This window comes from Passer domesticus, chromosome Z (assembly GCF_036417665.1).
Source record: "Passer domesticus isolate bPasDom1 chromosome Z, bPasDom1.hap1, whole genome shotgun sequence".
In the NCBI taxonomy this organism is placed as follows: domain Eukaryota; kingdom Metazoa; phylum Chordata; class Aves; order Passeriformes; family Passeridae; genus Passer; species Passer domesticus.
In genome coordinates this window covers 1221892-1243972 of record NC_087512.1, presented here as the reverse complement: position 1 = coordinate 1243972, position 22081 = coordinate 1221892, and the positions used below count along the sequence as shown (strand labels likewise).

Below are 22081 nucleotides of genomic sequence, written 5' to 3'. Positions count from 1 at the left end.
TGTATCATCTAAAACATGGGAACAACCAAAACGGTTTTGATTCCCTATGGTTCTTCCTAAAACACAGGCAATTCTTTACGAGGAGAGAGTAGCTGCACATCCTGTTTAAATAATTTTTGTCATGTGTATGCTGTACCTAGAGCAGGGGTGAGGAAAGAGCTGGGAAGCTCAGCGTCAGGACAGCTGAATATCTGTCCTCGCCATCACTGCTGCTGAAGCGTGACGCAGTAGCCACAGCACCTTCCCCACACTGCTGGTGACCTGCCTGCCAGGATCATAGTCAAAACAAGAAAAAAAACCAAGCCACAGCAATCGGTGATGTAGTCTTAATACTAAACTTTTTTGGCATATTGTCCAGAGCTATGGGTTCATCCACCCCCTACACACCCAGCTAGGACTGGTAAAACAAACCTCCTGTGTGATTAAATAACCTTGTAGCTGAAGTTTGTGTTTATTCAGTGCAGGTTTTGACAGCAAACCCATTTACGCAGGTTGTGGAGGTCTGTGACTGCTTGTTCCTCGCTTCAATGGCCAGGAATGGACAGTCTTTGTGATGAGTGAATAAAGGCATCATGTAAGTGCCTGATCACAAACACTTTCCTGTGTTTATATTTGCCCTAATCTGTCCAGCTTATAACCAATAAGTACTTCTTTAAGTGTGCTTTTGATTAATGAAACCTAATTGTCCCTGGAATCGGGGATATTGACCACAATTTAGTCACAATTTAAACTATGGGGAATTCTGTTTAAACAAAAGAGAATGGTTGAACCCTGAAGCAGGTGGGCCAGTGACAATATCCTGGGCAACCAGCTCTGCATTGAGCTGCAGAAGGGTTGCTCTGGGAACCCTCCTCTGGCCCTTTCCAGCCTCAGCTTCTCTTGATCTGGGAATCCTGTCAGCCTTTCTAAAACTGAGTGTGCCTTGTACTGTGAAACAGAGCCTCAAACTCCCTTTGTTGCACTGCATCTCCTAAACAAAATGGATCAAAGAATCCTCTTCCTCCTCTCCTGTGTTACAGCCGTGGTTATTAATGTGTCAGTGCTGGGCTGGCAGTTGGACTCAATCACCTAAGAGATATTTTCCACCCTTTAATGATGCCAATGATTCTATAAGTCAGTTGGCTGTTTTTGCAGCTGCCCTCCTCAGGAGCGCCTCTGGATCAGCTGATAAACCCCAACCAAACTCACTTTTCTCTTCCAGGGGCTTTCCACCTCCCTGCTGGCAGACAAAGCATGCAGGGACCTGGGACAGGAGCATCCTTACAGACAGGACCCAGCTTTGCAGAGTTCTGCTCAGAGCTGGGAGATGAGCTTGCATGATGCCTATTGGCACAACCCGTGCCAAAGTTTCAGCCAGCAGACAGCTTTCTGTTCATGGCACAGCAAGAGGCAACAGCCCTGAGCATCTAATCTTCATGTCCACAGCAATCTTTGCAGCATCTTCATTTTTCATCTCAGCTTTTGTGGTCATTCCTTACAATTTTTATGGTCAGAGATTCTTGCTAAGTTTCTGATCCCTCCATCTCTGATGATTGCAATATCTTCCTGTCCACAAGACGCAAACAACTTGGATCCCAAATGTCACCTCTGAGGTCATCCCTCCCTCCCATCTTGCTCCATGGCTGTTTTCCAGTCATCCAGCTACTTCCCTCTTTGCTATTGCAACAACTCTGACACAAGCCCCCTCTTTCAGAGCATTTCCTATCTGTCCAGCTTATTAATCCTCTCTAGCTGTGCTGCCCTCCCCCTCTCCAGCCTCTCCTCTACGCTCTGCCTGGTTTTCTGCAGCGTGGCCCAGTCACATGCGGTGCTTGGGGAGGTCATATGATGGGTAGGGACTGCCGGGCTAGGCTGTGGCAGGGGGCCCCTGGAGGCAGCACACCTCCAGCTCCCCTCCACCCTCGGCCATCAGCTGCCCCGTGACTCGCTCAGGTGCTGGACCTGCATCCTGCACACGGCAAGGAAAGGCACAAGGGGTTGCACAAGGAGAGTTCCCTTCAGGGAGTTGATTAGTGGGATGGGTTCTGCACCTATTTCCCAGACTGGGGACGTGTGCTGCTACTGCTTCCCTGTCCTACCTGCCCAGCAGGCCTCTGCTTAGAGGATGCCACCCTTGCTCTGTAAAGCATAGCATAATATGGAATCCCAGAATGATTTGGGTTGGAAGGGATCTTAAAAATCCTCTCATTTCGCCCCCCTGCCATGGGCAGGGACATTTTCCACTAGACCAGGTTGCTCCAGCCTGGCCTTGGGCACTGCCAGGGATCCAGGGGCAGCCACAGCTGCTCTGGGCACCCTGGGCCAGGGCCTGCCCACCCTCCCAGCCACCAATTCCTGCCCAACATCCCAAAATGTGTGCCTGCCCTGTGGCAGTGCAGCCATGGCCTGTGTGCTGTCCCTGCAGGCCTTGTCCCCAGTGCCTGGGCAGCTCTCCTGGAGCCCCTGCAGGCCCTGGCAGGGGCTCTCAGGTGTCCCTGCAGCCTTCTCTTGTGCAGGGGAGCAGCCCCAGCTGTGCCAGGCTGGCTCCAGAGCAGAGGGGCTCCAGCCCTGGCAGCATCTCCGTGCCTCCTCTGCACTGGCTGCAGCAGCTCCACGTCCTTGTGCTGCTGGAGCCAGGGCTGGGGCAGCTCTGCAGGTGGGGTCTCACCTGAGCCCAGGGCACAGGGGCAGCATGCCCCACCTTGACCTGCCTGTCACACAGCTGGTGATGCAGCCCAGGGTATACCTGGCCTGTACAGGAAGCCCTTTCTCCCCTGCCTTCACTGCAATCTTTTGGCCAGTCTGGACTGGGAAGTTCTGGGATGAATATCTGCAGCATCTGTACATTACGGACAGGAACATAAGTTCAAGGCACTAAGAAATGCCCCAAACTCTTCCTGATTAATTACAGAGCCTTTGACTCTTCCTAATAAGCTCCACACACTCAATAAACACAACAAATGAGAGAAGTTAGGCAATTAGGAATAAATGGCCATAAGGTGAAACAGAGCCTGATGAGGACCAGCATCCCATCATCCCATTACAGACTCTGCAAACAGATGTGGTAGGTGTCCTTTTCATGGAGACATTGAGTAATAAGACTGGAATCAGGGATGGAATAACCCGTGAGTTGTCAAAGTAAAATGTGCAACCTGGTGAAAACCAAAATTAATAATACTGTGGGTGCAAAACTTCTGACAAAAGCAGGAGACTCCCTGTATTTCCAATGGTGACTTGAGGTTTTCCCCTACCTCTGGCAGATCCCATCTCTACACTCTGCATGGATTGGAGAAGACAAATGGTTCAAAGGGGAGGGTAAAGGAAGAACAGGGTGCTGGAGAGCAAATTACACTGACCTTGATGATACACAGCCACATCTTGAGCAGCTTATTCCTGTCCTCAAGCTGTTTGTCACCCTTTTTCTTCACACAAAAGCTAGTGCGTAAAGTCTATGTTTGTGGTTTAAAATACGATTCCTCTTCAGTGTGTGAATCACAGTGAAATACTGCCACAGGGTCTCCTGAACACCAGCTGAATCAGCAATCAGGACCAGAAATAGATGAAGAATTTCTGTGAGCTGACACAACAACCGCCCAGGAAGAAACAATTATCCAAGATTTGCAACCATAAAGCCTGGGTACAAATTAACAATAATGGTGACAACATATGTTTTTACAGGGCTTTGCTAAAGTGAGTAACAAATTAATTGGTCTTAATAAGCAACTCATTTTCTGTCCAGTAGCCACTGGAAGTGGAGTGGCATGCTCAGAGTTTCATGGGTTTGGTGTCCATCCAGATTTACAGGATCGGTTTTGAAAGCCTGAGATAGATTGACAGTGGGTTTTGGAGTGCTGAAAATTAATAATAGAATAATAGAATGGGTTTGAGTGTAAGTTAAAGATCTGTCTGTTTGCAAAGCCCCTACCATGTGCAGGGACACCTTCCACTGGATGAGGCTGCTTCAAGCCCTTTCCAGCCTGCCTCCAGACAGCTGGTTTGGGAGTAAGTCTGGAGGGTCTTCAGAAAAGAGTGAGATGTCAACTTACTCATTTTTCTGCCAAAATGCCAAACTCCAAGACTTCTTACCTGCTAATTACAGAACTAATCCCAAAGCCAGAGCTCCAGTCCAACAGACCCATCTCTGTGGGCAGGAGGGCCACTGCCTGCTCTGCCAGTTCTTACAGTCTCTGCTGGTGCTGCAGCCCAGCTGAGTGTTGGGTGCACCTCACTGGTGGTGCTACCACATCCACTTCACACTTGGGCCAAATATTCTTGCAGATTTGAAGGGAAGGCTTTTGGATAAGGATATGCACACTAAAGCAATCCCTAAATCAAACAGCTGCCCTACCAACTCCTCCCTCGACTCTAGCAGTCCCAGGCTCCTCTTGTTTTAGTATTTTTTTCTTTGCTGGATGCAGGAGACTTAAAGCAGAAGGTCTGTTGGGGCCTCACTATCCACCAGCTGAAGGATCAAGTAATCACAGACTTCTGAGATGTTTCTCCAGTGCCACCAAAACAGGACCTCAGAAAGGAGCAGAAGCAAATATCCCTCTGGCCACCCACAATATCTCTGCACTGCCAATGGACTTGGCTGCAAGTCCACGTTCAAGCCCAGACATGCTCAGCGTTCATCATCCAGCTTGGATGAAAAACTGTGAATTTTGCTTAAAAGCATAGGAAGAGAGAAATACACGTCATTCCTCAGCACAGACCTAAAGGCATCCTTGTCTGCAGAGTGGATGGAGCAGGGCCCACCACACACCACCGGGCCTTCTGTCTGACACAAAGCAGCCTAGCAGCCTGGATCCGTCTCACGGACCACGAGACATGCTGGGAATTACAAGCTGAATTCCACTTGTCCGCTTGGGCACAGCAAACAGGCATCAGGACGCACAGAGCTCTCTCTGGCCTCCAGCCTGAGCTCCTGCACAGCCCTGCTGGGGATAAAGGAGGGCAAGATCACTCACAGCAACCCAGGCACTCATGCAAGACATGGGCAGGGTTGAAAAGAGATAAAAACCATAAAAATAATTTCTGTTGCTCATATATATGTCTGGGAAAACAGAAGCTTGAAGAAGGAAGCAGCATTTTGTCTGTGGTGAAGGGTGGTCCAGAGGCAGGCCTGGGGTCCTGCCATGGGGAGGGGGCAGCCAGCAGGGATCAAAGCCTCCTGGAAACCTCCCAGTGGATGGCGATGCCTGGAGACAGGTACAAACTGTAACCCTGTGTGACAACGCTCACAAGAATTAGCATTTCCCAGGAATGCGGGGATTTATTCTTCAAGGCCCACCATATCCGCGAGCACTGCAGCCCAAACACTGCACCAACAGAGCATGTGTTTGATAAGAACCCAGGAACAGATGCCAGCGGATTTAATGTGGGACAGGAGGCCCATTGCAGGTTTGCAGACTGCTGGCAGGGTCAGCTGTAAATATTCCCTCACAATCAAAGGCATTCATCTAAGGATTACATGCTGGGGGCTTTGTGGTAAAGTAAATTTGCAACTAACAGGACCATTAATAGTCAGACAGTTTAGTGGGCTCGCTGGCTGCCATTTATTTTCCCCACAGTCATTTTTACTACATCTAAATACCATGGGGATATGGGACTTGAATGAGGTGGCTTAAGAAATCAGCTTAGAAGGAGTAGGAGAAGGGGTTACCTCCAACAAAGAGAGCTCAACGGGGATCGAACTGGGATATCAATAGTGGGTAAGGCCACTGAAGCATGTGAGCTGATTTCATAACCTGGTGGAGATTAGCCTCTTCTGTAAGCAAACAAACCTACACAGGGGTATGAAGTATTGGACCTATAAAGTGTGTTCATAGAGGGGATGTATTTGAAAGGCTGAGGAGAGAAGGCGAAACTTTGTGAGGTAAGAAGAGGCTGTGAAACAAAGATACCATGGCCTGTTTTCACCCCAGTTTGACACTCTCAGAACAAAAACAACCACAGCAGAAACTGTGCTGCAGAAATAATACGTGCCCCTCTCTGCAGCAAGCACTAAGTATAAAATAATTGTGGTATGATGGGATGATGACAAACCAAGAGTTCCAGGGCTGAGCAGGCACAGGGTGATACAAGGATTAACCCAGGGTGATATTTCACTGGAGAGCTGCCTCTCCAGAATATCTTGGGGTGCAGTCAGCTCTGCACCCCCATCTACCCCAGGCCTTTGGCCCAGCTCAAGGCTGCTGCCATCTGAGCAGCCCTTCCCTCTCTCAGTTTGTTCACTACCTTTCCTCCTCTGTCATCTCAGAAACAAACTAGGCAGAAGGAGCCATGTGGGAAACTAGCATCAATTCCATTGGATTATACTGCCTGTGTTTTGTAATTGAAAATAGTAACTGTTTTATAACAAAAAAAAAAAAAAAAAAAAAAAAAAAAAAAAAAAAAAAAAAAAAAAAAGAGAGAGAGAGAGAGGGAGAGATCCCTTTCTCTCCCCTTCTCCTATCCTGTAAATCCTACTCACTCTTTCACTGGAGAAAGCAACTACCAGGCAGGAAGAATGGAGATTGGGCAAAACACTCTCAGGTTTCTAAATGCACTTCCTGACAGTGAATATCTGACTTAAAGCCATGACATCTCTCTTTAGCTTGTTCAAATGAAAAATTTTTATTAGGAGCGTCTTTAACTCTGGTTGGTATGCCATTGTTTTCACTAATCACTTCACAAGCCCAGGAGTCACAATTTTTCCCTGACAGGAGTGGCCAGGTGTTCCACTTGTACCTTCCCAGCAATGTGAACACAACAGGATGCAACCTTATCCACGGGAATACTGTACAAATCCCTCCTGCAGCCACTCAGGAGAGCAGTGGTACTCTGTCCTGGGCCTCAAAACTCTCTTTGCTGTCTTTCCATGGCAGGTCATCCATGGGAGGATGAGGGGAGCAATGTTGGCAGCGCTGTTCATGCATAAGGCTGCTGTGAGTTTTCTTTGTTATCTCCACGCCTGCTCACACCAGAGTCACTCTATCTCTGCAGGTTTTTAAAGAGGTGGTGTGATGATGTAGTGTTTTCCCTTTTCCTTCAATGCTCAGCTCTTCAATGCTGTTGTCATTTCTGCAAGGAAAGCAGGTGTCTACATGCTATTTTTAAAGACAGGGAAAAGAGTCATTAATGACAATTATTTTACAGAAGTCTCCTAACTTCAGTCTCCTCAAAGTCCTTTCTGTCAGGGATGCTGAGCTCCTGCAGAAGATGCTCACCATAACCAAGTTTGAGATGTTCTTCTATAGAAACAGCATTAAAAGTGTCTCCTTGATGGATGCACAGGTATGGAAACCTCCCAAATTAAATGCTGCTGTGTAAAACCTGTCTAGTAGTTCTCTGAGAGCACCAGTAGACTTCAGACCTTTAAATATTTGGGCATCCTAATCTACATACCGTGCTGATTTTAGCTTTTTGCTACTAAAAGAAGCTTGATGCCTCTCATGTACCTTCTACCTCCACATTTCATGATTCTTCTCTGACTCACCATGTCTGGTGCTGAAGAAGAAACTCACCATGTCTGGTGCTGAGAAGACTCAGCCACCCAGCACCCACCTGCAAAGGGCTCGTGACTACAGCTGAGTGGAAACATTTTTGTATTTCCTATGAAAACGCTCATGATTTCAAAAACATTCCTTTTCTGCTTTTGGACCGAGTTGAGACCTTTAGGAAATCATGTAGGAATGGAGCCAGGGAGAGAGGAAGAGAGCCAGAAAGACACCTCCAAGAACAGCCACTATCTCCACGGGCATTGCCCCCTCACACCAGCTGCTGAGGTGAAGCCTCCAACATCCCTACAAGTGCTGTAACTCCTGAGCTTCCATGTCTTTTCAAGTGGATTACTATCATTTAATCCTGGATTATTATTTATTACTTACTACAATATCCAGAATTTCCATCTGGGAGCCATGAAATCTTTTCCAGTGACAAACTAATCAAAACTAGGAATTTTTCCTCAGAATTACTTGGCTTAAGGAACTGCTATTTTCCAAGCAGCTCTGGGTGGGAGCCTCCTTCTCCCCAGGCCACGAGGGTTACAGAGAGGTCAGTGCTGAGCTGCACTCTGTGAGTTGATACAATGCCCATCACAACAGACCCTGAGCATCCCCCCAGATGATCATCACCCTTCAGCCGGAGCAGCTAGGAATTATTTTGATGCACTTTTTCCTTGCTGTTGCTAAGCTATTCTCACTGCTACTGTCATTCTTGGAAGCCAGAGGCAAAGACCAGGACTCCCCTCCCAGAGCCTGGCAGACAAAAGCAGGAGCTTTACAATAGCAGGACAACAGAAGGAGAATGAGAAGACCTCGTGGTTAAACCACGATAATGTCGCGGTGGTCAGCAGTCTGGAAGGGGTTTGTTGGCACCAGAAATTTTTTGAATGATGAGGCGTTTGGCGATGAGGCTTGGCTGAATCATTTCCTGCAGGAGTAAGTCCAGTAGTGGACAGCAGCTGAGAAATTTAGGTTCTTTCTGTTTTAGGTCAGTGCTGCCAGGATGCTGCTCCTCGAGAGGGACCACACAGCTGCAGAGGAGAGGCTACATCCTCAGGACATTTTGCTCAATCCCACGCTCCCTGAGGAACATGAGCATCATCCCCAGCCTCTGGAAACAGGGAATGCTTGAGGAGATCCCAGAACATGAATTCATCCTGCAAAGTGAGACATGAAGAGGTTCTAGGAGTGATCCCCAAAGAGGAGAGGAGCAGCAGTTCCCATTCACAACCTGTCACATATAAGAGAGCTATGAGGAATAGAATAGAATAGAATAGAATAGAATAGAATAGAATAGAATAGAATAGAATAGAATAGAATAGAATAGAATAGAATAGGAGTATTTCAGTTGGAAGTGACCTACAACGACCACCTAGTCCAGCTGCCAATCCACACAGAGTCAGGAGGTGCCTGGGCTGAGGAAGGCTCACAGAGGTGTGGGGTACAAACTCAGTGCCCTGAGAAAGCACTGCCAGAAAATCAGATAGTCAGATTAATTCTCTCCATTTGTGTCTACTGGTGAAGGTTAAAGTAATTTCTGTGCATGATTTTGCATGTCTTCCTTCCTTCCTTCCTTCCTTCCTTCCTTCCTTCCTTCCTTCCTTCCTTCCTTCCTTCCTTCCTTCCTTCCTTCCTTCCTTCCTTCCTTCCTTCCTTCCTTCCTTCCTTCCTTCCTTCCTTCCTTCCTTCCTTCCTTCCTTCCTTCCTTCCTTCCTTCCTTCCTTCCTTCCTTCCTTCCTTCCTTCCTTCCTTCCTTCCTTCCTTCCTTCCTTCCTTCCTTCCTTCCTTCCTTCCTTCCTTCCTTCCTTCCTTCCTTCCTTCCTTCCTTCCTTCCTTCCTTCCTTCCTTCCTTCCTTCCTTCCTTCCTTCCTTCCTTCCTTCCTTCCTTCCTTCCTTCCTTCCTTCCTTCCTTCCTTCCTTCCTTCCTTCCTTCCTCCCTCCCTCCCTCCCTCCCTCCCTCCCTCCCTCCCTCCCTCCCTCCCTCCCTCCCTCCCTCCCTCCCTCCCTCCCTCCTTCATCATGTTGATACCACAAAACCAGGGACAAACACACCAATTTCCATGCCAAGCATGCAATTTTCTAATAAAACTTTCTAAGTTTTTGCAGATCCTTTGACTTTTTCCTTTCCTTTTGACCATGAGCATCTACAAATCATGTGTGCTCCCTTCACCTTAGGGGTGGGACACTATACTCCTTTGATCTTTGCCCATTGTTGGCCCACACCTTTTTCTTTCACCCTGGTGCTTTGTCCTTGCTTTCTTCTGTGAGTTTGGAGAGAAAGAGGAGCCACAGGGCTGGGGAAGCGGATGGAGAAAGAGAGCAGGAAAATCATGTGCCCCCAGAGCATGATCTCTTCTTACAGTGTGGTGAGACAGCAGCAGTATAAAGTGAGATAACTTGTCACACAGCAGCAATTGGTAAGTAAACAAGTAATAAAAAAGTAGAAACAAATGGTAAATTTTTGAGTTCAAAGTGACTTATGATACTGCAGAAGGTGGTGGGCTGCAGGTCGGGCAATGCCCTTCTGGAAGCATCTTGTGCCTGTGCACTCGTGCCAGAGGGCCCAAGCAGCGAAGTTCTGGGGGGTCCCACGGGTGGAGATGGAAAGCAGAGACCCCACAGGCATGTGGGACCGCAGCATGAGGGGTCAGCACAGGTGAGTCCCCCTTCCCAAACACCCCCAGCTCCCCACGCGGGGCTGCATGTCCCCTGTACTCCTGGGGGTGCCAGCGCTGGGCAGCCCCTGTGGCTGCCACCATCCCCCTGATATGTCCCCTGTGTCCCTCGGGGTGCCAGCGCTGGGCACTCCCTGTGATTGCCACAACCCCCCGCCATGTCCACTGTGTCCCTCGATGTGCCAGCGCTGGGCACCCCCTGTGGGTCTTACATCCCCGCCATGTCCCCTGTGTCCCTCGGGGTGCCAGCCCGGGGGATCCCCTGTATCTCCCACCAATGTCCCCCATGTCCCCCGTGTCCCTGGGGGTGCCAGCCCGGGGGATCCCCTGTACCTCCCACCAATGTCCCCCATGTCCCCCGTGTCCCTGGGGGTGCCAGCCCGGGGGATCCCCTGTATCTCCCACCAATGTCCCCCATGTCCCCCGTGTCCCTGGGGGTGCCAGCCCGGGGGACCCCCGCGGACCCTCCCACGCGGGGCGTGGCCTCCCATTCATCCCACCCGTGACGTCACGGGAGGCGTGACCAATCGGAGCGGCGGGCTGGCCCCGCCCCCCGCGCCGCGGTTAAAGCGGCGCCGCCGCCGCCGCGCGTCCGTCGTGCGGGCGTGTGTCCGTCCATTCATCCGTGCCGCTGCAGCGCTCCGGCCGCCCGTGCTCCCGAGCCATGCCGCGGCTCTTCCTCCTGCTCTGCGGCGCCGTGTCCTGCTGCGCCGCGGCCGGAGGTGGGTGAGCGCGGTGCCGCGCGGGACCGGGGCAGCCGCGGGGCGGGCTCGGCCCCCGGCGGGGCGGGCTCGGCCCCCGGCGGGGCAGGCGGGCTCCGGGGCGCTTTGCTGACCCTTCTCTCCCGCCGGCTCGCAGATGGCAGCGCGGAGCGTGTGCCGGCGCAGAAGGCGCGGGTGAAGTTCGGTCTGCGCTCCTCGCCGGACGCCGGGGAGGATGGCTGCGCGCTCGCCATCGGGCAGCAGCAGTGCTTGGAGGACTGCAAGTTCAACGTGACAGCTAAAACCTTCTTCATCATTCACGGCTGGACGGTAAGTGTGAAGAATCCCGGGCGATGCTTGGTCTGCCCACTCACGGAGGGCAAACCGCCCTGCAAATGGGCTGTGTCTCCAGAACATTTATTTTCAGGAATTTCTGTGACTGACTCATCCCTGAAGGTGTTCAAGGCCGGGCTGGATAGCACCTTGAACCACCTGGTCTAGTGGAAGATGTCTCTGTCGATGGCAGGGGAGTTCAAACTAGACAATCTTTAAGGTCCTTTCCTACCCAAACCATTTTAGAATTCTATGAATATAGGAATTTGGGAAAACTTCTCATGTTCTGAGCACAATGGTCTCTTAAAAGATGCACCTCTATTGAGATCTCTGGAGCAAAGTGTTTCAGTCTTAGAAACTCTGAAATCACCCATCTCATTCATAACTGCTCAAGATCACTTCCTGGCTGTACAGTGTGAACATGGCACTAAAATCCAGCTGACTGACCACTATGAATGTGACACTTGACTTGACAGGCACGTGTATGGCCCTTCTGTAATCGTAGCTGAGTGCCCAGTCCTGCTGTCTGCTATGTGCACTCCTTGATAAAGAAACAAGAGGGCACACACACTTTATCAAGCCTTTTAACTCTGCGTTTGGTGAGGCTGAGTGTGTGGCACAAGGGAGCTTATCAGCTCTGCCAGGGCTTATGCAAACCGAGCTGCCAGGTCTGGAGAATAATTTTGCAATCCGTCAGAATTTCTGAAACTCTTGAGAAAAAGTGTGATAAGGTGGCACGTAATGAATGCCTCTCCCTCCTGCCCTAGAAGGCAAGTGGGTAATTACAGCCAGAGTCTCTCAAAACCTGTTTTTCTTACTCCGTTGCATGCATGCTCTTACTGCATCGCTGAGAGGTAGTGGGGCTTGCAGAGGAGCAGCATGCAGCTGGAGCAGCAAATGTAAATGGCATGCAAATAACTAGACTGTGGATGTGTCATCTCGGTCCCGCAAGCTGGAAACTGACACCTGAATCTCTTTCTAGATGAGTGGCATGTTCGAAACCTGGCTTGACAGCCTGGTGTCCGCTCTGCAGGAGAGGGAGAAGGATGCCAACGTGGTCGTGGTGGACTGGCTCTCTCTTGCCCACCAGCTCTACACCGATGCCGTGAACAACACGCAGATTGTTGGAAAAACCATAGCGAGGTTGCTTGACTGGTTACAGGTAGTGCAAGCTAAGAGCAGCCTCTGTTGTAATGCTCGGTGAGGGGCTGTTGCACAAGGCTGCTGAGCGTTCACCAGCAGGGCAGGCTGTGCTGTAACCCAGCCCAGGGCTTGGCCAGGTGATGGCTCATAGCTGCAGTGCTGCTGCCCTGCCTCCCTGGAGATGCTGCCTCGCAGCGTGCTGGGGTTGGTGGTGCTGAAGTGCAGTTCAGATTTGGGAGTGCTGCCTGAGCAATGTGGGCTCGGGTGTTGGGTGTTCAAAGCCAGCACTGGCCTGGCAGCAGGCGGGGGAAGAGGAGAGGTCCATGGTGCTGCACTTGGCACCTGAGGCCATGGCCAGGGCTGAGTCTGCTGGCAGCTCCCAGGGGAAAGTTTTATTCTTGGTGATAAAGAATATCATAACTGGGGCTGGAACACGGGTAAACCACCAGTGCCATCCAAACCGTTCCGCTTGTCTTGATGAAATACAAAACGAAGCGTGCTTATCTGCCCCCTCCCGCCAATCCCTTCTTGCAACTGGACTTTACACCCCTGCAGCACCAGATGCCATGAAAGAGAGGGGATCAAACTCTCATGTTTTCTTTTCCTTGCAGGAAAACCCCCTCTTCAAGCTTGAGAATGTCCACCTGATCGGATACAGCCTGGGTGCCCACGTGGCTGGCTTTGCTGGTAACCACGTCCACGGCACTATAGGCAGAATTACAGGCAAGTGGCTTTTTAAGCAGTCTCTCCCCTGTCCTTCCTGGCAGTGAGTTTCCCCGAACAGGCTCGTTTCCTGTGTTGCTACAATGTTGTTTTGGTGTTATTCTTCCAGAAATGACAAATTTTCTGCTTGTGGCAGCAGTGGAAAGCACAGGTCTCCTCATATCAATTATAGCAAGGCTTCAGTGAAAAAACCTTACCCAGGACAAACTGGTTCTGGGTTTGTTTGAATTTAAATGTGGCTCCGAAACAAGTCCAGCTCAAGCTCTTACTATCCAAATGCTATTCCTCTGAGTGATAGTGTTTTTGTAATTATAGCTCATAAGCTAATGGAGGCGAGAGCTATTGGGTGCTGTTTGTCCCACAGGATATCTGATTAAAAAAAAGAAATCAACTCCAAACCCTCATTCTGGAAGTATCTGAAGAGTTTGCTTGCAGCTCCAGAAGAAAGCTGATTTCAACATGTGAGAACTTAGGGCATAGTACAAAGAGTTGCATTAAGGATTTACATGTGACACTGGCAGTTAGAATTCCACATAGCCTAGCAATAAATGTATTTAATTAATCAGGGGAAAAAAAAATCACCTAACAGTCAAGTTGTAGAAATGCTCTGGAGTGCAGCTTCTGGTTGGGGGTGAGGCTCAGGGGTAAACAGAACATCCCAAACCCTTCATGGGATCTCAGATGCAGGTAGTTCTTGGCTGCTGCTTAAATTGTGTTAGTCCCTCCATATCTGCAGTCTGAAAACAGACTAAATGTCACTGAGGCAGCTTTGGCTGCCAGCTGTCCCTCTTCTGGTGTTTGGAGCTGCCTCTTGAACCATCTCTTCACCATCCCCTGGTGAAGGCTCTTTGCTTCCAGCAGCCAATCTCATCATGGTGCTGCTATTGGGTTGTGCTGCCCCAAAAGTGGAGTGGGACATTTTTATTTATGCCCTCAGTGAGCCCGTGGTGAAGACATCTTGAGGGACAGTACCAGCAATGAGGCTGGGACTGTCTGTGAATCAGCTGGTGAGGAGACCTGCCAGCAGCAGGCTTCTGGCTGTGTTCTGTATGAAACAGCCCAGTTTCTTACCTGGCCCCATGTGTTCTCTGACTCCAGGCTTGGATCCTGCTGGCCCCATGTTTGAAGGAGTGGACCCCAGCAGGCGCCTCTCCCCCGATGATGCCAACTTTGTGGATGTCCTTCACACCTACACCAGGGAAACACTGGGTGTTAGCATTGGGATCCAGATGCCTGTGGGCCACCTTGACATCTACCCCAACGGAGGAGACTTCCAGCCCGGCTGTGGCCTAAGTGATGTCTTGGGAGCCATTGCCTATGGGAGTAAGTTCTCTTTACCTTTTGCCTCTGGTCAGTGTAGACTTCTCACAAATAGGCTTGGGTTGATGGAAAGAAAACTACTTTTTCCTTCTAAACTGTCTGTACTTCTGGAGATAGTTGCTAGAAACCATAAAGTCTTTTAACAATGAAGCACATTCTCACTCCAACACCTGATCCTAATCTGTGGTCTTATGCTGGGACTAGGATCCTCTTAAAGCTCTTCATGGGAGGGACTAAGTGATCATCTCCCACTAACCTCCTGAATTGCTGCTGTTGGAAAACTGTCCAAGTTTGGCCCCGTTCAGCTCATGCTGGCTGCAGAAAGGCAGAGCTCACTTTATCTCACGGGCTGCTGGGGTGACAGCCGCTTAAACCAAGTGTGTCCCTTGCAACTCTGCCTCTCCAGCAATTGGTGAAGTTGTCAAATGCGAGCACGAGCGGTCTGTGCACCTCTTCGTGGACTCCCTGGTGAACCAGGACAAGCAGAGCTTCGCCTTTCAGTGCACCGATTCCAGCCGCTTCAAGAAGGGCATCTGCCTGAGCTGCCGCAAGAACCGCTGCAACGGCATCGGCTACAACGCCCGCAGGATCCGCCACAAGAGGAATAGCAAGATGTACCTGAAAACCAGGGCTGACATGCCCTTCAAAGGTACGCTTCCCCTCCCAGGAGGAGCACGGCCTCCCCAAGCTGGTGTGGTGGAGGAGCAGCATCTCCCCAGAGCCCTGAAGCTCCAGCTGCTGTTCTGCTGGCGCCCGGCTGCACTGCTCTGCTGTGCCATCGCTCCTTCCTCCCTGTGGGATCCACCCACAACAACCCTCTGCCTTTTGAGCAGGGCTGCACTTCACCTGCTGTGCTTGCAGAACTCAGCCTCAGAGCAATGTAAGGTCTGGGAAGCCGTCCCCATGGTGGGCCTGCTGCTGTTGTTGTGTAAAAGTCAAATTTGTAATCAGTAAGGGCAGCAAAAAAGTGATCAGTGCTGTCTCACTAAAGGAAGGGTCTGGTCCTTGCTAGCCAACACTATTTCACACAGAGCAGTGCTGAGCAATGTTTTTTTCAGCGCAGCTGGTTCCATCTCTGGTCTCCCCTTTCTCTCCAGTCTACCACTACCAGATGAAAATGCACGTCTTCAGCTATAAGGACTTGGGAGAGGTTGATCCCACCTTCTCTGTCACCCTCCACGGAACCAATGGAGACTCTGAGCCCCTCTCTTTGGAAATGTAAGTAATCTGCCTTTTGTGTTTTTGCCTAAATATGAAGGCCACAGGGACTACACAGGCTGGCAGAATTCTTCTTCCTCTGATAACACTGGTATTGCATCCCAGCCTAGCAGCCTCACTTCATCACCTTTCCAGAAAGCTTTTCATTCAGCAGCTTAATTCCAATTTATTACTGGATGAATTGGGAACACCTTAATGTGCTCAGTCCCATGTTAGCCTTCATGGCTCATTGCTTTTTTGTGTGTGGTTTTTTTTGGTCGGTTGGTTTGTTTTTGCCCTCCACCATTTGGACGTGGTCTGAAATGTCTCTGGAGGCACTGCTGACCTTATTTAGCCTCTGCCAAAAGAAAGAGCAGGCACAAAACCCACCTTTAAGCCATGGAAGGATGGCCAAGCTAAGTGCACACTGCGTTGTGTGGAAGCAGCTATCTGAGCTCCTGTCAGTGTAATCAGTAATTAACTGGTGACAGTTGAATGTGCAGCACTCGATAAGCTGCAGGGGCTCTGTTAAACTCCTGGCATGGAACAAAGGAGCACCTGGCATCCTTCCATAAGGAAAAAACACCAAGTCTCTGCCTCTCTTCCAGGCTTGATCTAATTGGTCTAAATGCCACAAACACCTTCCTGGTCTATACTGAGGAGGACATGGGTGAACTTCTGAAAATAAAGCTCACCTGGGAGGGGACGTCTCAGTCGTGGTATGATCTGTGGAAAGAGCTGAGGAGCTACTGGTACAGGCCTGTGAATTCCACCCAGGAGCTCCACATCAGACGAATACGTGTGAAATCTGGGGAAACACAACAGAGGTAATAATTGTGCTAGGTTGCATGTGAACTGACCTGAAACTTGAACTCAGAGCCAAGGAAAAAAAGCCAGTGTTTTGAATGTAGCTGGTGTCCTGAGCTGCCTTCCTTTTTGGTGTCAACAGCTATTGCTCCCTCGTGGTGTAGGAGAGCAGGTTACTGTCCAGCACAAGGCTGCAAACAGGCTTTAAGCAAAACTGGTCACCACAGAGCAGATTTGGAGCTTTATTTTGATACTGTGGGATCCACTGGGGACTAAGTTAACATGCTTCAGTGTGGTTTAGATTGTACTGGAAGCGTTAAAGTACTGAGCACCAAAAGTACTCAAAGATGGATGGTCATGGCTATTATTTACAGGCTTAATGTGCTGATTTGGTACCACCAGCAGGGCCTAAAACTGCAACCAGTCACATGGTGACACCAACCCCTCAAGCACTGCATTGCTCCTTCTGGGATCTGGCAGGGGGATTGGAACTAGGTGATTTTTAAGGGCCTTTCCAAACCCAACCCTTGGATCATAGAATTGACCATAGAATTCTAGTGGAAGGTTCTCTACCATGGCAGGGATGATTTTTAAGGTCCCATCCCACCCAAACCATTCTCTGATTCTATGAGTCTCTGCAAACAGAAAGTTACCTGAGCATCCAAAAATTGTTAAAGTTCCCAAGCATGTAGCACAGCACTCCCACAGCTTCTGTTAATGTTGTTCTGAAGGTAACCCAGATCTGTCAAAGAGCACTGACAATTTCCCACATTTCTGAGTGCTTTAAATAAGCATCACCTGTCATTTTGCATTCTGGCTTCTATGAAACATAGAGGTAGTAGGAGCAGAGACCACCAGTTAAAATATTGAAGTAGGAAATAAAACAGCAACACAAGGGGCTGATGGTGTATCAAGATGTTCTGGGGGATGGATGTCTAATCAAACATCTTGTCCTAGAATAAGCTCCAGTCCATATTACTTGCTAATTGTTAATCATGGAGGCAGCAAGTACCTTGACTTCTGTGTCCTCTCCTCCTAGGTTTGCTTTCTGTGTGGAGGACTCCCAGATAACCAGTATATCTCCTGGCAAAGAGCTCTGGTTTGTGAAGTGCACAGAGGAATGGCAGAAAAGGTATGGAAATCAGTCAAGAGAAATTCTGTATGATGGGATGAGTGGAACCTTCTCTTTGTTTTTTTAGACTCCTGATACCTCTTTTTCTTTCAAAAAAGATAAGAAATCCTAGCCTAGGATTCACAGCTATCAGACTTAATTTTCATGTACACCATATCTATTGCTAAGTAGGTGATATTATTCTCCCTTTTGACCTTGAATTGTCATCTTGTACCTTTACATGTTTACTGCCAAATGGGTGTATCACAGTCCTTGCTCCTAATTGTGGTAGGTGCTAAAGTGAGGTGCCACCAATGCCCCAGATCTGTGCAACAGTGGAAAGGTAACTAAGAGTCATTTATTAAATGCCCTGTAAAACAGGGGGAGAAGTGCAGGGCATTTCCTCAAAGTCTGGTGGAAGACCTTGAGCAGCCAAGAAATCACTTGGTTAAAGTTTGAGCTCTGCTGCATGAGGAAGACTCAGGTGAGGACTTGCCATGGTGTTACAGCCCTGACTCCTACAGCTTCACCTCCAGGCCTTGCTGATCTCCTCTGGTTCAGGAGGATGCTGGCTCTGCCACTGCCAAAGCAGCTCAGCCTTGCTTAACCTCTGGGGGACTTCCCAGACACATAGAACAGTCCCCAGAGCATGACTTCCAGAAAGTCTGGTACCAGCAGTGACAACCTGATTGCCTCGGATGCCTCCGGTCATGTTTTGAATGAATTCCTCTTCATTTGACTAAATGATACTTTCCTTTGGATTCAGCCCAGCCTTTTGCCCTCTCTTAAATTTCAGCTTGTAGACTTGGAGCTTTGTCACTTCTAACCCAGAGGACAAAGTGCTTGTTAGGGCTAGCAGAGCCCCTTGGAAGTCAAGCTTTGCACAGCTTTCCTGGGCAGCAGAGCTCAGCTCAGAAATGCGAGCTGGTCCCATTCCAGGTTTGGCAGAAACCAGCAAGCTGTGCTATGCACGGTAGCAAACAATTCTGTGAATGAAACCCCTGTGCAAGAACTTGTTGCTCTGCCACAAGTCTCGAAAGATCCAGTAAACATTCCTGCAGGTACAATAAAAGGCTGTTTTGATATGCTACTTGGTAACCCTCATAAAACTGAATTGCTGGCAGATGTGCCCTTCCTGCTTTCTCGTGCAGTACAGCTTGTGCACGAGGCAGAGGAGCTGAGCTCAGCTCCAGCACACCATTTTTTTCTAGGAAATGATCCTTCCTTCCAGAAATCATGAGTGATTACTTGCTGTTCTGCTCTCTGTTTCTGCCAAGTCAGTGCAACATTATAGCTCCCTCCTTAGAGATTGAGCCTGCAAACATCTGTCCATCCCAAATGGAGCTGCGCAGGCAGGGTCTAGCTCAAGCCCTGTAATTTCTGCTTGCAGCCTGCATAATGTCTGCTGCAGGCTCTCACTGAGCAGCTACTAGGCAAAGTGCAGCTTTGGCAGAATAAAACACCAGCCTGTGCTGTCCAAACCTGTTCTTGGCATTCTGTGAGTTCTTAGAAATCCTTCATTACTCCTCTTAACTTCTGCATTTAACTAGGTGTCTTTTTTGCTCTCTGTTTTCCCCAGGTCTGTCTCAAATCTGCTCTGAAGGCTTCCCTAAAGACTCACAACCAAGCAACCTAGATGCATGAAGACCACGCAGGTGGCAAGATGCTCTGGGAGAAACCTGGCTTGGTAGCACTTAAAGAAACTTAAAGCCCTTCAGGACAAAACGTCTTGGATTGGATGCAAGAAACTGAGGAGCAATTGATGAACTATGGTCCTAGACCTAGAATAACTAAAACTTCATTTTCCCTTTCCCGAGGAGCCTGGTTTGTGCATTTAACCTTACCTTGACCTGTTACACACTGCATTTTTCCTTCCCTGCTCCCATTAACCAGGACTATGGATGAGATCTTCACAGACTGAGACCTCAGCAATGATCTTCTGGTCTTCCTGCCAGTGGAGTTGAGAAGAAAAATAATCACGCTAACTGCCCATCAGGCTGTGGGTGACAGAGCTGCCAAGAACAAATTAGCACCTGGGGTAGGGGTTACCATGGTCCTGTAGCACTGTGGGCTGTGGGAAGGTGAGACCAGCACAGGCCAGGTGTGTGGGGCTGCCCAGGGAAGGGCTGGGGATAAGCACAATGCCACTTAACTTCAAGTTGTCCTTTGCTTGCCTTAAAGATAATCCGTTCCAGTACTGAAGTGTCGATTTGCCTGACACATGGCCTGACAGGATGGCAGAGCTCTGTCCTCCCCGTGCCTGGGGCAGGACACGGTGCAGGTGGTGGTGGCAGCTACTCCTCACTGCTGGTCAGTGTCTGCAGTGGGGCTGTCCAGTCCCACGTGGGGATCCCTTTTTAAGGGGCGAAGAGAAGCTGCCCTTGTTCTGACCACAGGGATGGAGGAAGGCAATGCACCGTGCTGCCTCAGGAGAGCTTTGCACCACTCCTTTTAACCTCTGAGAACGTGCTCCCCTCTGCTCAGAAGCTGTTGTAGTGCCAATGCATAATTAAGACCTTATTTTTGAGTGCCAAACATCCTGCCCTCAATTATCACCACACCCCAGTTGGATTCCCTGGTCCCAGGTGATCTTGGCTTGGCTTTGGGTCGGACAGACTCTGCAGCTGTCCTGTTTGCTACAGCAGAGTGGACCTTGTCAGTTGGTGAAATAGGTTTTGTTTTGGTTGCTTGCTTTTTTCTTTTTTTTTCCTCTTTTTTTTTTCCCTTTCTGGAAGGAGAATTGGTATAACAAGCCTTGAGCTTTTGGCATGCAGAAAGGCAATCTCAAAAATGGTGTTGCCAGGTGGTGCACTGAGTTCTGAAGTCTTAGCAAGTCCTTCTGAGGCCTGCAAATCTCTTCAGTTTTTGTAGAGCTTCACTCCAACCAAAGCAAGCACATTTGGGGATATTTTTTTCATGGTTTTATGCAAAGACTTCGAAAACGGAAGCCTTTGGTAAGTATCTGTGAGTTGTTGCCACGCCATACTTAGAGAAGTTTCAAAGCCCTATTTGTATATTGTGGTTTTTGTATGACTTAAAACATAATTTATTTCTCATATTGTATATATGTAAAATTTAAAACATTTTGGTTTTGCGTAACAGTTTTTATGAGCCTTGAGATCAAAAATAAAGGGCTTTGTAAAAATCAGTGAAGCCTTGTCATTGATCACAGAATCATTTAGGTTGGAAAGACCCTCCAAGAACACTGAGTCCTACCTTGCCCCCAGCACTGCCATGGCCACCATGATCCCTGTCCCCAAGTGCCACATCCACACTCCTCCAGGCATGAGGATTCCACCACTGCCTTGGGCAGCTGTCCCAGGGCAAGACAACCCTTTCCATAAAATTTTCCCTAATTTCTAGCTTAAACCTCCCCTGGCCCAGCCTGAGGCCGTTCCCTCTCCTCCTGTCCCTGTTCCCTGGGAGCAGAGCCCGACCCTCCCGGCTGTCCCCTCCTGGCAGGGAGTTGTGCAGAGCAATCTACCAAAAGCTTTGACATTCCTTGCCAGAACAGCTATGATGGTCTTGTTCCTCCCTGCAGGTCCCTGAGACCTTCAGCCAGGTGCAGCACCCTCCCTCCACTTCCCAACTCCTCTGTGTGGACAAGGCCAAGCCGTTCTCTCTGTGCTCCCACCAACGAGAGCCTTCAGGAATGGGGCAAAGTCCCTCTGGATCTACAGCTGCTCTGCAGAGATGCTCCCCATAAAATACTAGGAGAGGGGGGACACAGAGATGCTGCCAGGGCTGGAGCCCCTCTGCTCTGGAGCCAGCCTGGCACAGCTGGGGCTGCTCCCCTGCACAAGAGAAGGCTGCAGGGACACCTGAGAGCCCCTGCCAGGGCCTGCAGGGGCTCCAGGAGAGCTGCCCAGGCACTGGGGACAAGGCCTGCAGGGACAGCACACAGGCCATGGCTGCACTGCCACAGGGCAGGCACACATTTTGGGATGTTGGGCAGGAATTGGTGGCTGGGAGGGTGGGCAGGCTCTGGCCCAGGGTGCCCAGAGCAGCTGTGGCTGCCCCTGGATCCCTGGCAGTGCCCAAGGCCAGGCTGGATGGGGCTGGGAGCAGCCTGGGACAGTGGGAGGTGTCCCTGCCCATGGCAGGGGGTGACACTGGATGGACTTCAAGGTCCCTTCCAACCCAAACTCTTCTGTGGTTACAGGGTTATTTCCATTTTAGCTCAGCAGTGAGGACATTATTTCAACAGTACCAGTACCATCATCTTTGTTTTCAGAGGAGTGAATATCAGAAAATCAAAATCCTTCTCCAGTTTGCAGTAGAGGGATGTTCTGACTGCCCCTTCCCCACAGTGACCACAAGCCACATTCAGCAGGGAGCTCTACCAAAACCATTAACCTTCCCTTAACATGCTGCTTTCTTTCAGACATGGCAATGCCACTACTCCTTTTGGCTAGGGAAAAGCAGGATTTTGTGTTACTTTCTGTGGTTGCAGTGAGCACAGTGTACTCTGGAAAGACCATTGCTGCTGTGCCAGGCTAGTCAGGACAAGTTCAAACTCCCTCTCTTCCTTTGATTTCTTGCATTAATTATTATTTTTTTTTCTATTAAATGTCACTTATATTTTGCCTGAAATGCTTCACCTTTGCC

The 22081-nt window shown here is 49.5% G+C and overlaps 1 protein-coding gene and 1 long non-coding RNA gene across 3 annotated transcripts in view; one reads left to right on the top strand and one right to left on the bottom strand.

Moving 5' to 3' along the window:
- Window positions 1–10700: 10700 nt before the first annotated feature.
- Window positions 10701–20621, top strand: LIPG (lipase G, endothelial type). The gene is made up of 10 exons (XM_064403584.1): window positions 10701–10860; window positions 10997–11169; window positions 12155–12334; window positions 12927–13038; window positions 14137–14361; window positions 14765–15007; window positions 15456–15576; window positions 16164–16382; window positions 17402–17494; window positions 19053–20621. The coding sequence occupies exons 1-10, from the start codon at window positions 10803–10805 to the stop codon at window positions 19072–19074; spliced, it is 1446 nt and encodes a 481-aa protein (XP_064259654.1). The 5' UTR covers window positions 10701–10802; the 3' UTR covers window positions 19075–20621.
- The window catches only part of LOC135289748 (uncharacterized), a 24336-nt gene continuing 15289 nt past the window's right edge, over window positions 13035–22081 (bottom strand). For both annotated transcript variants that reach the window (XR_010352462.1, XR_010352460.1), the window contains 2 exons: window positions 16251–16363; window positions 13035–14227 (listed from right to left, as the gene is read on the bottom strand). This is a non-coding gene — a long non-coding RNA (uncharacterized LOC135289748). The remainder of the gene's footprint in view (window positions 14228–16250; window positions 16364–22081) is intronic.